The 17294-nt window shown below is 50.1% G+C and overlaps 1 protein-coding gene across 8 annotated transcripts in view; it reads right to left on the bottom strand.

Moving 5' to 3' along the window:
* Window positions 1-14219: 14219 nt before the first annotated feature.
* BEND7 (BEN domain containing 7) overlaps window positions 14220-17294 on the bottom strand; it is a 46853-nt gene continuing 43778 nt past the window's right edge. For all 8 annotated transcript variants that reach the window (XM_075143869.1, XM_075143861.1, XM_075143842.1 and 5 more), the window contains one exon: window positions 14220-16181. In XM_075143869.1, coding sequence (XP_074999970.1) covers window positions 16120-16181 — 62 coding nt within the window. In that variant the 3' untranslated portion in view covers window positions 14220-16119. The remainder of the gene's footprint in view (window positions 16182-17294) is intronic.

Consider the following 17294-nt stretch of genomic DNA (forward strand, 5'->3'; position numbering starts at 1 on the left):
GGCCGCCGCCGGGCACGGGGGGGTTAAACCTCCCCCCCCTCCCGCCTCCCCGCTCCGCGCTTCGCTCCCCGCCCCCCTCCCCCTCGGCGGCCGCGCGCGCGCAGCGCTCTCCCCCTCCCCCCCCCCCCGCGCGTTCCCGCGCGCGCGGCGGTGGCGCGCGACTTGTTGCAACTGCCCCCCCCCCCCCCCCCCCACTCCGTGGCCGTGCACGCGTGGGCTGCAGGGGCAGGTTGCATTGCACCCCGGTGGGGCCACGCAACCCCCGGGGTTGCAAGTGTTGCACCGCGCCGCGGGCGTGTGTGGCTGGGCACGGGAGGGGAGGGACGCATCCTGCTTGCGGGGGCTCGCCCGCGGGAGGAGGCGCAACACCGAGGTGCAGAGCGGGTTTTTAAGCGGGGTTCAGAAGCAGTCTTGGTGCGGTGGGGGCGAGGACGGATGAAGGGGTTCGTTTCCTCGAGCCCTTCTTGCATCCCACCCGGCAGGTGTGCGGCGTTAGCTGCTGGGGTGGAGAAACCCCGCTGCCCAAATTTTAATATTTCCTCTGTAAAGCGCAAGTCTCTCTGTGAAATTCATTGCTCCGGGATGTTGTTCTTGAATAACAAAAATGTTGGGTTTGGGAGCATTTCGGGTGGGAAATTTAGGCGGAGCTGAAAAGACCCTGCGTTCCTCACTGTCCTCCACCTGTGCTGAATTTTGCCCAGAAACTGGACAAAAAGTCACACTTGATCCATGTTGCACCCAAAAGCTGGGCAAGAAGGAAAGCGGGGAGGTCAGGTGGACTTGACAATGGGCAAAATTTGGCCAACATTAAATTTTTCTGGATGCAGAGCCAAGACCGTGGGCCCGGGGAGGCGAGGAGCCCTCAGGTGTCATCTCCAAGGGTCTCCATCGGTGTGTGGCCCATGGAGGGCTGCAGTTGCCACAGCAGGAGTGCCGCAACCTGGCGGGGTGCGTCAGCTGGTGACTTTTTTTACCCAAAATCCGGGTTGGAGCTTGCTTCAGAAAAAACGTAATCTTGTTTTGAAGCGGGTGGTGATTAATTCAGGACAACCCTAGAAAGCTGCGCGCTGTGTTTAAGTACCCGTACAGCCAGGACATCCCTTCTTGTCCGAGAGTATTTGCCTAAGTCAAACCTTTTCCATCACTGATTTGCAAAGCATCCCATTTTTTCTTACGCATTTAATATGTAAATCCCTGGAATCTGACATATCTTTGACAAATCTGATTTCTAGCGTCTTCTCTGTTAATTTTTCTACCTGAAAGTGGTTTGCATGCTTCTGAAGACCCTTTTCCCAACCGATTAAAGCCGAAAGTCAAATGATTCTCACTTAAAACTCATCTTGCTTTACACGCGAGACAAGTTTTCCGCAGAAGGGAGGGGATTTCGGTGTTACGGATAGCATAGGACCCAGTTTTACATTGCTAAATAGATAAAAAAGGCACTTCGCTTCTTGTAATTTGCAATTAAGTACCTAATCAAGTAATTGCCTGTTAATTCAAAGACTGCCTTTTGTGCAACCGTCTTTGAAAAAGTCCTGCTTAAAAACAAGCAGAAAGAGAAGAAATTAAAATGTCGCTTTTCTTGCCTGATTTTAATTACACTTTTTATCTCCAAGAGAACGTAGCGCCCCTGGACTGCGGTGCAGAGGACCAGAGGTGCACGGGAGCTCCCGGCACCGAGCACCTTTAGGAAGCCACTAATATTTGTATAATTAATTGATTTTCAGGCTCCTCCGTGTTGCTCTCCTAAAGCATTTCAAGCTCGACACACAGAAGTTGTTTCTCCGTGAGAAGCCGTGGGGCGTTTGACTGATGGTTTTGACAGTAGACATGAATCAAGGATGCAGCACCCACAGTCCTGACCTGGAATTTGAACTCTTCTTCGGTGCCTCTCCCTCCTCTCAGAGGGGCAGAAGATCTCGGGATCTTCTGATTGCCATCGATCCGAGCTGATTTGCTGAGCATTGGCTTCGTATCATGTCTGCGTGCTCCCTGATAGATGACTTCAATCTGAAAAAAGCCCCGTAAGTGTCTTGAGAGGTGGTAATCGGATGCTCTGATCTAACATTTCTCCAGCATTTAGCCATCGCATCTACCACCAGCACCTCATTTAAAAAAAAAATAATCATGAAACATAAGGAAAACCATGAGATAAAAGAAAAAATGAATGTTGCTGATTTTTAAGCCCTGACTTACAGTTTTTTCCTTTCTGATTTTTTTGGAAGGGAGAAGGAACTGAGTCATATTTTCACCTTTTTTTTCCACATCCATGAGGGCTAGACACTTATTTCTTTAATACAGGGGAAAAAAATAACAAATTGAGATTTCCAGGCGGTAGCATGACCGAAAGAAAACCCAAATACATGGAAATTCATGCTGAAGTGGTGAGGTCTGGTGACGCTGCCTTGTGCCCTATGTTACGTGCAGGAGTGGAAGAGAGGTACCTGCCTCGCGGGTGCCGTGCCAGGGGCTGCCCCTGTCCCTTCCCATGGTTTCTGGGGATGGGATGGTCACATCTGAAGACAGAGATGTGGGAAAGGGTCCCCAGGAAGGAAAACGCATGCAGGGGTATCCATGCACCCCTTCAGTACTGTACGGATGTGACCCTCTAGAGCTGAAAGTAAACAGGACCAGGGTACGGAGGCGGGCACTGTGCATAATTGACTGCACCGATTAATTAAAAGCATGCTTCTTGGCATGGGCGATGGTGGAGCACCCTCCGGTGGATCTGCACGTGTCCCAGTGGACATGTGCACCGGTTCCTCCTGCCTGCGCTGGGGTGAGTCTTTGCGTGGGCAAGCAGCGGGCAGGGAAGCGGCTTTGCCAGCAAAACAAGCCAAGAGGGAGCAGCGAGCCACATCTCCGCTGCAGCTTCAGGTCGCTGTTGCTGCACCCAGCAGGCATGTACCCCATACTTCTGCTGTGGCCCCACGGTTGAAACTGCTGCTGGAGGTCGTGGGGATCCAAAAGGGAATCCTGTGCATCCAGGGGAACATCCTTTTGGTGCAGGATCGTAAGCAAAACCCTAAAAGAGTAGTGATGGATCCAGCAGCCCTGGGGAGAGCCCGCACTGCTGGAACCACCTGCTTCATGTAACATTTTCCTAGAGTTAAATAATGGTTTTCTAGAGTTAAAAAATTATCAAATGGCTTCCCCCTCCCTCCGCAAGGCTTTTTTGCCGTCTGCATGCAAAATCTCCAGCAGAAATTCCATGATCTGGAGCAATTTGGTCCGATGCCACGAGAACGGTCTGCTCTGCGCACCTTAGGAAGTGCAAAAAGGAAAAAGAAAAAAAGATAGAGCCCTCCGTGCTGCGGCCGCTGGGTGCTGCCCGATCGCTCAGTCACATCAAAGCCGGCTGCCTCCTGTGCCAACGTGAGGACGTGACAGATGTCCTTAACCTTTACAGGTGCAGGGCCTGCATTTCTCCAGTCTCTTTTCCTCGGATGACTCGGAGCATGGATTATTAGCAGCTCAGATTTCTTTGGCCAAAGTGCTTTGTTGCGTATACATCCAGGTTAAATCTAAGCAATATTTCTGATCCATGTAGGCTTCTGACTTGGTTCTGCATCTTTGGCTTTTACAAAGTGATCAGCGTTTGAACTCTCCCTGTTGTTTTTCTTAAATGTCAGCAGAAACTTTTTTTTTAAATAAAACAATGCAGCCTCCTCCTGCGATGTTTGTAACCAAGAAACTGCGGCATCACAAGAGCATGAGAAAATATTGCTGATTAAAACCAGGGTAAGAAATGACAGCGAAAGTGAATTTTTTTTTTTTTTTTTCTCATTGCAGAATTCACAATGAAGTGGCTGGTAAAATGGGACCAGCTGGTTCAGCCCCACTTGTGCTGAATACTAGGTTTAATGCACTGAAACTACTTCCACTGGCATGTGGGGCTGGTCATATGCTTTTGATAGGAAAACTTGAACTTTCGTGTGATAATTTAATTTCTTGTGTTGTAAAACACATCTCACAGCATATCTTTTCCCCCGCCTCTCTCTGTTTTGACAAAGGAAAGTAAGTTTGTGCTATTGTCGGCTTTCCTTGCCTTCTTTTTCTCTTCTTCCTGCGTCTCGTTAATACACAAGCGGTATTAAATAATAATGATGCCAGTAGTGGCCTCTGCTGTGCCTCGGTGTTTGCTCCTTTTTGCTTCGAGGAGCAGATGTTCCCTGTCTGTTTTCTGCCGCCAAACGGGAACTTTTTCCCTTTAACCTTTGATAAGGTGCTTTAATAGTCTTTGACGTGAGATTTTATCAGAAGCCTTGGCAAAAGCTAAATAAATGATACCTGCCTAGCAGCTTTTATTAAATGTTTCCATCGTTTTTTACAGCAGTTTAATGAAGTGCCGTTTCCTCTGTGTTTTTGCAGGCTGTATTTATCTGGTGCTCCCTTCGCCCAGCTGCCCCCTCCCCAGCCCCGGTGGGCTCAGGCTGGGCTGAGCCCCCCTGCCCCTGCACCCAGGTGAGCACCCGCCATGGAGGGAGCACCCATGGGCGGGGGTCCCGACCGGGGCTCTGCAGTCCTAGGTGCTGCTCCAGCCCCAGCCCCTAACCAACCTCCACCGCGTACCGGTCAAACGGGGTGATGCTGCCTACAAACGGTCGATGGGGTCTGGCTAGTCTCGCCTGGGCCTCATTTTCCAACGACTGCTGATGCGAGATGGGGCGGGCAGCGTGTACACGAATGCTGCTGGGGTCGCGGTGCTCGCTCTCCTCCTGCTGTGTGCCCGGCCAGGGGCCGCTGGCTGCTTTTGCACCAGCAGTTAAACGCTATTGTGCTTTAAAGCTGCTCTAACCCTTCCTATAAAGAGGCACCCTCGCAACGCCCATCTCTTCCTCATCCCTTTTGCAGATTTCTTACCTTGCCTCTGCACTCGGCCACCCCAAAAGCCCCGAGGGAAAGTCCACCTCCCGATTTCTACCGATTTATTTGCCTGGGTATCTATGTGGCTTGTATGAACAGCCATCAGCCCTGGGCTGGCGTGGTGAGGGCTGTCCCCCGGGCGCGCGGGCTGAGTTGCAACTCGGGTGGAAGCGTGCCTGGCTCCAGAAAGTCTCGGGGGCAATTTGGGAAGGTGGCACTTTGCGGCTGAGACGTGCCTGTGTGCTCTCCCACGGCCTCTTGCAAGAGCCGCTTGCAGCGTTAGGGGTGGCTTCTGCTGAATCCCCCTTGGCCTACCAAATCTATTGCAATTTTGGAGAGATGTGGGTATTCCCACCCCTGCCTTTGCTGTCTCGACCTGTGTCACATCCGGAGAACATTTCATCAAGCCCCCCTACTTCTGCGAGGCTGGGCCAGCAGACGCCGCAGAGCTGCTCTTCGTTATTGGCCATTTGGTCACCACATGGAAAATAAAACAAGCGCATGGGGCTGGGCGATGCAGCAGCCTCTGCCACGCTCCCTGCACTGCTGCTGCCCAACATGAGCCACCTCCTTCCCCCTCCGGCCCCGAAAGTTCACCCATGCCAACGATGTCTGCTTTGGTGGGCGAGCCTCGTGCCTTGCGTTGCCTGCTAGCACGCTCCTTGTGGCTTCACCCTTTGCAGGGCTTCGTTTCCCCAAGCCATGTCCCACCACACTGAGCCTGAGGATCCCCCAAAATTAGCCATTCCCCCATGCCAAAAAAGCTTTGGCAGGGACGTACCCTGGGGAGAGCTGCTCCTGCAGCGTGGATGGCACCGGCACGACCCCGTTATCACCATCACGGGGCTGCTTCAGCCCCATGCACAGCCCACACACCCTGGGCTTTTCTGCGCCGAGATCCTTTCCAAGGCTTGAGCCTATAAATAATCCAGGAGCCTCGCCTCCCGCCCGGCTTCGCGCACCACTACCCCGCTTTGTTTCAGAAAGGGCTGTGCGATCCTGCCAGCCAGACCTGCAGCCACCCGATACAGGCTCCCTTGGGATGAGCCTCCAACACCGACTTCCCGAATTACCGTCTGGAGTGATGGGTGCAGCCGAGCTGAGCCAGCGATCCTATTCCAGTTGCTGGCACTCGCTGAAACATCTGCCTCGCCTGCGTCGTGCTTGTTGATGGAGCTGTGAGCAGCTCCCGGCACGTCGTTTGGGAATATAAATTGAGTTCCTCTGAGCTGGAACCACCTGCTTCAGATAATTTCTTTGGCAAGGAGACTTCTTACTTACTCTCCATCCAGGATTTTTCTGCCTCCCACCACTGCCAGCCCTACCCAGTAGCTGGGGGGTGTTGGTACAGATGGGTGGGAGTTTAGATGGATCCGTGGGGGAAATGCCGTCCTGCTGCCGGAAGGCAAATGTACCGTTTAAACCATATAATCACAGACTGGTTTGGGTTGGAAGGGACCTTTAAAGTTCATCTAGTCCAACCCCCCTGCCATGGGCAGGGACATCTTGCACTAGACCAGGTTGCTCAGAGCCCTGTCCAACCTGGCCTTGAACACTTCCAATGATGGGGCAGCCACAACTTCTCTGGGCAACCTGTTCCAGTGTCCCACCACCCTCATCCTAAAAAACTTTTTCCTTATGTCCAATCTAAATCTACCCTCTTTCAGCTTAAAAGACCTCTCAGACTTCCCAGCAGGACTGATGCAGAGGGGCTGGGGCTTCATCCAGAGGAGTTTGCCCAAGTCCCATCAAGATGGAGGTGGGACGTGCTCCTCTCCTCCGCCACCGACAGCTTGAATGGCCTCAGCTTGGACTCTGTCTTGCTTTGGGTGCATCAGTTTTTGAGGTGCCAGGCACTTGTCGATGCTGAACCGAGGCTAGTCGGATGCACAAGCAAAGAAGCAAGCAGCTCCCAGGGCAAACAGGCGGCTGTTGCGAGGAGCAAAATGACATCAGCAGCCCTGCCTGCTTTGCCTGCTGGAAACCAGGTGGTGGTGGTGGTTGTGGGTTCTGCTGCCCTCAGCTCCCCTTTCTCCTCCGTAGAGTGACACACAGCCTTCCAGGTCTGTCCCTGCCTCTGCTCCTTCTTCTGCCCCAGCAGTATCCATTAGATGAGCATCTAATTAGGATCCATTAAACACACCTGAAATGTTGGCCACCGAAGCAGAGCTGAATCCCACCCTGGGATCACGCCAACCGGGCACCCAAAACGTAAGCAATGGGAAAAAGCGGTTTATACACCCAATTCCTCGGCTGGGAAATAGGTGTAACGTCAGCAAAGCGCTCCCAGGCCACGTGTGCTCAATGCAACTGCTTGTCTCCGCAGGGATCGCCGCTCTGCAATGGCGTATTTTTCCCTTCGGAAAAGCAAAAATAAACCAAACCCAAACCCCTAAGCAGGGGTTTGGTGGTTTGCTCTCCTTGAGGGGCTGAATGTGAGCGTGTTGCCATAACAGTCTCACAGCAGAGGAGGAACCTAAACATCTCTCTTGCATCCAGTCCAGCTAGCTGGGGGGAAGCGAGGTTTGCTGAGCCGAGCCTGCAGGTAGCGACTCCCCCGAGAAACTCCTGGAAAGCCCCTGATTTACACGCAGTGAGAGACACAAAGGCTGTTTCATAGGGACGATTGGTGGAGCTGCCAGGAGGTGAGATCCCTCCGGTGAGGCTGGACTTCCCACCATGCCGGGATGTGGGGGTGGATGGAGGAGGGTGTCAGGGCTCCCCGCAGCCTCTGCACCCCCAAATGCAGCCCTGCACTCAGCAGGCATGCCCGGTGCTGGTGGGAAGTGCTGCAACATGGTGGTCTGTGCCCTCCTAAAGGGCTTTTTTCCAGTGTTTAAAAGAAAAAAAACCACCAAAACACACAGGGAGAGCAATGAACACGCTGTTAAATCTTCCCATTTCTCCATTTCTCTCCCATTCCCTGCATCCTGCTACTCCCCCCCTCCCCCCCCCCCGCTGCAGCCAATTCCGAATGTATTTTCCCAGGATTTGTGCCCAGGATTGGCATTAAGTAAACTCTCCACAGGAGCATCTGCCTTTGCAGGCCCTCACGCTCGGACAGTGGGATAAGCCCATGGAAAGGGGCGAATACTCTGGGCAGCTTGGGGGTCCCTGAGGAGAGACATCCCCCCGGGTGAAGTATTTTTCCCATGCAGATGGGAAAGCAAAGCCAGCTGACGGGCAGTGCTTGGGGGAAAGCAGCAAAGTGAAAATCAGCAAACAGCTCCAGCGCCGGCTGCTTTGATTTCCAGAAATGCAATTAACACCCGCCCTGATGCAACTCCGTGCCGGAGAGTGAACCAGCAGGAAAGAACCGCTGTTCCCAAATGCAAAGCGTTGCCCCGAGCCCCGTCCGCCGCTTGCTCGAGTGATGCCTGTGGAGTCCAAGGACTCACTGCAGAGCCAAGTCTGAGCGTTGTTTTTAGCTCAGTTATTTGATTTAATCCAAGCTGTAGAGCCAAACCTTGCTATGACTAATATTCTTAGCACTATCCATATGTCTACAGTGTAGCTGATGGGTCAGGGAATAGATGTGGGCTCCAAAAAAATGGGTTTTCTCCCCTTTTTGGGGGGGTTGGTTTAATCCGGGTGGCTCTGCAAAAGCTGCTGTGAACGTCGGAGGGTGAGGAGCGGACGTGGGATGGGTGGACTGCAGCGGAGAAACACAGGGGGCTGCTGGCAGGTCTGCTTGTGCCACTTGTGCCACAAACATCAGCCTCACGTGCACCTCCTGACACTCAGCAGATAGCTCCAGGGACAGAGCACTGAACCCAACCCAGTCTCACCAGTTTGGACAAAGACTGTAGGCACTGGAATGGCTCTTGCTCATAGAATTGTAAAATGGTTTGGGTTGGAAAGGACATTTGAAGGCCATCTAGTCCAACTCCCCTGCAATAAGCAGGGACATCTTCAACTAGATCAGGTTGCCCCGTCCAACCTGACCTTGAATGTTTCCAGGGATGGGGCATCTACCACCTCTCTGGGCAACCTGTGCCAGTGTTTCACCACTCTCATCATAAAGAATTTCTTCCTTATATCTAGTCTATCATGCCCAAGGTGATCTTGGTGGTGCATAACACGGGCAGGTCAGGGTGGTCCTGTCCAGCTGGTGGTGTCGTCTTGCGTTGCACCCCCAGCATCCCACCTGGGGGGACCATTGGCATGACTGGGATGGGCAGGGTTTGCTCCAAGGGACTCCCCACTGCCAGGAGACCCCTGCAATGCTCACAACATAGAGTCCAAATATCCTTGTTGAGTGAGTTGACCACTTTTAGAAGCAAAGGCAATATTTTAGAGGTGATCTCCTTGAACAAGCAACGATATTCCAATGAGTTATAGAGCAAGGAGGCAGAGTTCAGGGTAGAAAATTGCTTTTAAGTTCAGCCGTTTAAGATATCAGCGTTAGTTTTGCTTCTAAAACTTCCCAAGTCTGAGCAAGAATCACCTCGCCCACCCACACTCACTAAATATTTAGTCATATTTAACAAGTTAAACAAAGCCCTTTGATTGGATTTATGCTAATGGCTCCTCCGTAGGCATTTCTGATTCATTTACATTTCATTTTAAAATTGCCTGTGTACATTTCTGATTCTCACCAACACCATTAGCAGATAAAAGGAACAAGTAACAGGTCACAGACGCCACAAGATGGCAATAGTTGAAGAGCAATTTGTTTCTGGAGGAAGAGATCTGGGGTTCTCCAGCAAACCCTCTCTCGAAGGGCACGGCGCTGCCTGGGCATTAACCTCCACCCTTGCAGAGGGGTTTGCGTCGGGTGAAAGCAAAGCCGTTTGTGCGCAGGGTGGGTGGGTTCATCTCCCCCCCCACCCCCGGAGACAGGGGTGGAGGAGGACGGAGATGATGCGAGAGTTGCTCAAGGTCGGCCCAGCAGTGTCCTGCCTCCCGGTTTCGCAGAGCAAAACTTGCAGCGTGAAACACAGGCGGTTTGCACGCCCGGAGTTGGAGCTTCTGCGTCCTGGCTGTGGGGACAAAGGTTGGGTTTTCCTGGGTCTGAGCCTGACGGGAGGGTGGCAGCCGGGCGCGTCGCTGTGCCAACATCCTGCATGCATCTGCTAACACCTGATTTGCAGGGTCAGGCGAAGAGGTCTCAGCCCCACAGCACCCCTAGACCCAACACAGAGGGGGTTACAGTGGATGGGCGCGTCCCTGACTCTATGACAAGGCTAAGACCTTGGGCAAGACAGGCTGCCACCCCATTACTCTTCAGTGTTAGATCCTATATGACCTACAAACTGCAGCAATGGAGTTCAGGGATTCTGTAAGGTCCCCCACAACACTCCTGCCTCTAAGTTGGAGAGATACGTTTGATGGTTGGACTGTTAGATGGATAAGAAATTGGCTGGATGGCTGCGTCCAAAGAGTTGCAGTCAACTTCTCAATGTCCAAGTGGAAACCAGTAATGAGTGGTGTCCCTCAAGGGTTTCTACTGGGACCAGTACTATTTAATATCTTCATCAATGTCATAGGCAGTGGTTTCTAGTGCACCCTCAGCAAGTTTGCAGATGACACCAAGCTGAGTGGTGTCAGAGGGAAGGGATGCTAGAGGGAAGGGATGCCCTCCAGAGGCAGGCTGAAGGAGCGGAGCCATGTGAACCTCATGAAGTTCAACAAGGCCAAATACAAGGTCCTGCACCTGAGCCGGGGGAATCCCCAGTATCAATGCAGACTGGGGGATGAATGGATTCAGAGCAGCCCTACGGAGGAGGGGGTACTGGTGGGCGAAAAGCTGGACATGAGCCGACAATGTGCGCTTGCAGCCCAGAAGGCCAACCGTATCCTGGGCTGCATCACACGAAGCGTGGCCAGCAGGTCGAGGGAGGTGATTCTGCCCCTCGGCTCTGCTCTGGTGAGACCCCACCTGCAGTCCTGCATCCAGCTCTGGAGCCCTCAACACCAGACAAGACATGGACCTGCTGGAGCGGGTCCAGAAGAGCTGCTCTTTCTTCTCCTATAAGGAAAGGCTGAGAGAGTTGGGGTTGTTCAGCCTGGAGAAGAGAACACTTGGAGAGACCTTATTGCAGCCTATCAGTACTGAAACAGGGCTTACAAGAAAGATGGAGAGGGTCTTTTTACCAGGGTTTGTTGTGACAAGACAAGGGCTAATGGTTTTAAACTGAAATAGAGCAGGTTCAGATTGGAATAAGGAAGGAATTTTTTACGATGAGGCTGGTGGGACACTGGAGCAGGTTGCCCAGAGAAGCTGTGGATGTCCCATCACTGCGAGTGTTCAAGGCTCATCTGAAGGCAGCTACTAGAAAGGTCAGACGGATGCTTCATGGGGAGAACCCGGTGCCTGCATCCGCCCGAGGGAGCGAGAGGAGCGAAGGGGAGAACGTGGGTCATGAAACGCAGCCTCTTCTCCTCTTACCACCATCCCTCTGGTCAACGATTAATTGCAATTACAAGCCAGAATTACATCTTCGTTTCTAATTAGCTGCCTTACTCATCCTGATTCCTCTATACCTCTGAGGATCTGGGTGGAAGAAGGAGCCAGCACAGAAACACAAGGGGTGTGTCTCCCCAATTTCCAAATTCCCCAAGTATTAGCTATTTTCTGCCCCTGTTAGCAGTCAGGCGTAACGACATATGCATGGAGGGCAAAAACCTGATGGAATTATTTCACTTTTTTTAAAGCCCAGAATCAATGCTTACACACCGGAGCTAAATTATTTATACACATAATGTTATAGGTTTCACATCGGTGGCTTTTATTAGCATTCAGTGGATGAGAAATCATACCTGACCTACTTGTACAAACCCCTCTCGCACCTCTCCGCGATGGCAGTGTGGTGGGAAGGGGTGAAGGCGCTCACCCCAGCCCGGCTGTGGGGATGCTCGAGCAGCGGGAGAGCCAGTGGAGAGAGAAGGGATGTCTCGGCACCTCCTACAAGGCATTTTGCTACTTTAGATTTGGGGGAGAACGTGCACCAGGGGTTTATTTTTGCAAAGTCTTGCAAAATCCTGGCTACGTCTGTCTCTCTAGGAGGACGAGGCAGCAGCGGAGCTGTCTGGTGTCGGCATCGTGGGTTTTTCCTGGGAGCGTGCCCCCTCTCTTCCCCAATGAAGGACAGATGCGTTTCCCAGCGAGGCATCGCAACCTCAGCAGAGGTAGGTATTTGGGGGAGAACATTTCTCTCCAAGAAGGTTGGCCACGTCAGGACCACCCATCCCCAAACCACTCCAATGTGATGGCGTGTGTTTCCCCTGAAAGACTCAGCCAGCCATTTCTAAACCAACATGTCACAGGCACTTGAGATGACTTTCTTCTTATCTCGCAATTAATGCATTTTTTATAAAGCCCAGGCTCCAGTTTCCTTTCATGTTACCAGGAGGATATCCTTTTTCCTCTTAAGCTTCAGAAGGATTTTTTTCACCCAAAGTATTAATCTCTAGTGTCCTGTACACAGGACGGCCCAGCGAGGATGCTGGAGCTCGGCTGGAACCCACGCATGGATGCTGGCAACGGCACTTACTCCACCCCGAAGCCATTTCAACAGGTGAAACCGCAGCCTTGCAGCAGAACTTGCCGGTGGCTTTGCAGCACAGATGAGCTTTAGCGCTTTGCGGATCCTGGCGCGCAGCAGCATTTCTCGCTCCTAATTGTATCTTAAAGATGGGCATTCCACTTAACGTTACAAATAACGGCGTATTAACCTGCCCCCTGTTTAAAAAAAACCAAGCCACGCTTTTGGGGATGACTTGCAGGGCAGAGCAGGTGAGTGAAAATCCTTCTTGTTTAGCGAAGGATGGATTTGTTCCATCAAGCTGGAAGATCCCTAATTGTGTGAATGATGAGTTGCATTCAGATCTGAAGCCAATTTGTGGACACGTGGAGGGCGCCCGCAATTGCTGATGACCTTGGCAGGCTGAAGGAGCGGGCCCGTGTGAACTTCATGAGGTTCAACAAGGGCAAGTGCAGGGTCCTGCACCTGGGTCAGGGCAACCCCTGGTATCAATACAGGCTGGGGGATGAAGGGACTGAGAGCAGCCCTGCCGAGAAGGACTTGGGGGTGCTGGTGGATGAAAAGTTGGACATGAGCCAGCAATGTGCGCTCGCAGCCCAGAAGACCAACCATATCCTGGGCTGCATCCCAAGAAGCGTGGCCAGCAGGTCGAGGGAGGTGATTCTGCCCCTCGGCTCTGCTCTGGTGAGACCCCACCTGCAGTCCTGCGTCCAGCTCTGGAGCCCTCGGCACAAGAAAGACATGGACCTGTTGGAGCGGGTCCAGAGGAGGGCCATGAACATGATCGGGGGGATGGAACACCTCTGCTATGAGGAAAGGCTGAGAGAGTTGGGGTTGTTCAGCCTGGAGAAGAAAAGGCTCCAGGGAGACCTTATTGCAGCCTTTCAGTACTTAAAGGGGGCTTATAAGAAAGATGGGGACAGACTTTTTACCAGGGCCTGTAGTGACAGGACAAGGAGCAATGGTTTTAAACTGAAAGAGGGTAGGTTTAGTTTGGATATAAGGAAGAAATTCTTTACGACAAGGCTGGTGGGACACAGGAACAGGTTGCCCAGAGAAGCTGTGGATGCCCCATCCTTGGAAGTGTTCAAGGTCAGGTTAAACGGGGCTCTGAGCAACCTGGTCTAGTGCAAGATGTCCCTGCCCACAGCAAGGGGTTGGACTAGATGATCTTGAGAGATCCCTTCCTACCCAAACCATTCTGTGATTCTACAATTTACTTGCTCTTCCAGTGCTCCCCAACGGAGCGGGACCGAGCTGACTGACACCACGTCACACGGGTGCAAGACGTGCACCAGGCTTCAGCCCATCCGTGCAGCCACCGACGTGTAAGGGAAACTCTCGCTAGACTTTTTACCAGCAAGTTACCCCTAGCGCTCCTTATATAAAGCAGAAAAGGTGTGGCGAGCCACTCTTTCACTTCACTGGCTCCTCGTAATTGATGGAAGATTACCAGGAACATGTTTTTGCAGGAAGTATTTTCTAAGGCTAAACATTTGATGAGGGTGTGATAATAAATTACCAAGCATACATCTTTGCAGCTACTCCAAATTATGAGTATTGGTTTGTCCTTCCTATGTGTTGTTTCCATAGAAGCAGAGCTTAACCTTTTAAGTGCAGATTATAAAGGCACCTAATTCAATTAAAATTAGACTTCAAGCACTTAATACTCAAGAGTTATTACGCGATTGGATATAGATGTCGTTGTGATTGGCAGGCAGCATGGTTTCCGTCTGAGCCAGCTGGCAAAATAGTATTGTGGTGGTAACTTTTAGGGTTTTCCTATACATTTCCCTATGTAGTCCACTAATTGCTAGGTAATTCCTCTGAAATATGGGAATCCAGCACAGAACACAGGAACGCACGTGCAATTGAAGTTATTTATTGTAGGTTTTCTTTTCTGGACTGACAAAGAGGGTTTCCCAGAGATCGGTAACACGACACAATGTTATACACCATTTCACAACTAGTCCCTTGTCGCTTTATTAAGAACATAGTAATTTAAAAATATCTAAATATTTACATATTAATAAAACATATATACAGAAGATTGAGACATTTTTACCTAAATATGGAATGATTTTTTTTTCTTCTCTCTAATAAACCCTATAAAAAGATTTCTGAAGAAAGTCTGAACAGTAGTCACAGTAAGTAAACACAAATGCAATCTTCCAAATTTACAAAACGCTGATTCCATTGCTGAAGGGTTACGATACGGACACGACGGACCGGTGCCCCCTGCCCAATGCAGGCAACTCCAAGCCACGAAGGAAGGAAAGACTCAAATTTTAAGGTTTGCAGTGCACATTCGATCTATTCCACAGTTTCAGAGAGAACACGGTCATTCCTAAAAGTCCACGGTAGGTCCGTGGGGAAGGGCTGGGAGCCTGGTTTCTCAGGTGCCGAGAGAACAAACCGCTCCCCATTGGCTTCAGCCTTAATTCTGGGCATTCGGCGACGTCTGAGAAAACAGGCTTTAGGATTGTTAAAAAAAGAGATTAAATATTTTGAAAACCATCCCACTCTGTAATAGCACTTCTGTTGAGACACTCAAAGGCCAAATAGTTTCCAAAGAAAACAAAAGATGCACCTAACACATACACAGGGAAAGGAAACACAACGGTAAAGGCTCTAGCAAGCTCTCCCTCCAATTGCAGGAAACACGCTCAAACTGCCTGGTGATCGATAGATGTTGCAGGTAAGACCTTCTAGACTTTTTCCCGACATTTTTAAAGTGAATTTAGTGCTGATGAAAGGTGCAGAAGTGAAGGTTTGCATGGAGGGCCGCGTACGATTTTACCTTAGCCCTGACCTGAAAGGACCGACCCTTTCAGTGTCTACGAGGGTAGTGCAATTTCTTGATCGATTCACTCAACTGCTGAGATATCAATAGAGCGCCAGTCAAAAGGTGACTTTTATTTTTAAAAATAGGTGAATATTGTCGCCAAGGGCAGTGGTTGAAAAATCACAGTGTGCAGACCCTCTTCCTGGAAATCGGCAAACTAATACGTTTTGAGATTGAGGTGGTAGGGCAAGCTGGGGGGGAAAGTGAGGGGAGAACAACCACCTCCAGCGATCTGCACTACAAAGATGCTCGAGAGCCATCCCCCTAGGACCACGTAGGGGAAATTGTTTGAGGAATAGCTTCTCCTTGCTATAATTAGGAAACCGGGCACTGCTGGGAGGAATCCTGCTTTATTTCCTGCTAAATCCAGCGAGGACATTTTAATCACAGCTGCGCGCGTCTGGTCATTGGTACCACAGCAGCCAGGAAAGGAAAAGTGGGTCTGCAGAAGCAACGAGCTTTGCCGAGTCAGATGCTCATCGAGCCCCGGGGTTCGTGATGGAGAGAGATGCCACCCTGGTCCCCGGGGACGGGAAGAGTCACCCGACTGTGTGTATTCACCTCTGCGTGGCTTAAGACGAAACACTGCTGGCAAGCATACAATCACGTGGAAAAATACAATCGTGGAGGAAAAACAAAGGCAAGAGAATGTCTTCAGAGTGGATACCCCGCTAATTAAATAATGCATTGGATACAGAGGGAAATCATCTTTAATTAAGATGAAGAACAGTGAAGCAATCTGGCGGTTTCGTTATTTGAGGTTACACGGAAAATGCATGAAACAACACAAACTTGAAGGGAAAACGGTATGGATGTCCACGTCTTGCGGTACGCTGAAGTTCTCGCGCCGATCTTGCGGGAACATTATTCAAAGGAGAGGATGTTTCTATCCGCTAAGAACACTGATGCAGGATGTGAAATTCAAGCTGAAAAATCTGGGTTTGCGTCTATCAGATGATCTGTTGTGGTGTCAAAAAGGTTACCTGAAGGAAGAGAGAGTTTGAAGAAATCAGTTAAAAAAAAAAAAATTAAGAAATCAGTAATTTGCAAAAAAAAAAAAAACTTAAAATGATGGGAATTACATATTTGAGTTCTAACTTTAATTTGTGATGGGACTGAACTGCTGGTGTGTACACAGGCAGTGGTTGCTGAATTCCATTTAGAGTAGAGCTCAACTGGCTAAAGAAAGCAAATTAAATAGCTTTTTCTGAATACAGAATTTGCCAGCAAAGTTTTTCACACAACATATATGCACCCCACTTCAGATGTAAAGCGCTGCATTAGACTTCGGCACAAAGTGTGCTGCGATACTCACCCCCTTTGAAGTTACGGTTCTGAAGAAGCGCAAAAAGCACCACATGAATTTTAAACCTAGAGTACGTACTTTGGGATCTTCTTTGGAAAAAAACCCTCACCACTCCACAGCAGTCTAAATGCATATGGGAGAATATACATATAAAAAAAAAAAAGGTGCACGGTATGATTATATCCCATCTTTTTTAAAGTACTTTAAGAACGTGCTTTTTCTAAACAGAACAATGAAAGATGGACAGAAAAATTGCAACTAGAGCGCTAAGAACACAGGGCAAATAGGAGACAGACATCAATCAGCCTGAGAGGCAAATACAACCCAATGAAAAGGGAAGACTCATACAACCATGCACTGAAAGGATAAAGATCTATATTACAATAAAGGATTTATATTTAAGGTTTCGAAAAGGTTTTTTTTTTTTTGAAGTTTCGTTTTCTTGATATTGTATTTCAAGAGAAAAGGAGACAACTTATATAGAATTGGATCATTGCTGTTTTCTTATAATCTGTTTCTTTACCACGAGATTGCTCTCATCTTTTCACAAAGCTCTATCACCCCTGGACCTGAGGATTGGGACGTTAGTGCTTCGGCTTCTTTTAGGGATATCAGAAATCTTTCTCACCTTGAAGTTAACCCCAGTGTGGAGAAACTGTACAAACTCTCAGCACAGCTGTGGTCCAAAGCACAGCTATAAGGAGGGCTCTCTCATGGTCCTGGGCTGCATATATCTTTCAAATGCAATTTTCAAGATGAGGATTCAAGAAAAGGGTGTTGCAGCTGGCTT

Source organism: Calonectris borealis, chromosome 1 (genome assembly GCF_964195595.1).
Source record: "Calonectris borealis chromosome 1, bCalBor7.hap1.2, whole genome shotgun sequence".
In the NCBI taxonomy this organism is placed as follows: Eukaryota; Metazoa; Chordata; class Aves; order Procellariiformes; family Procellariidae; genus Calonectris; species Calonectris borealis.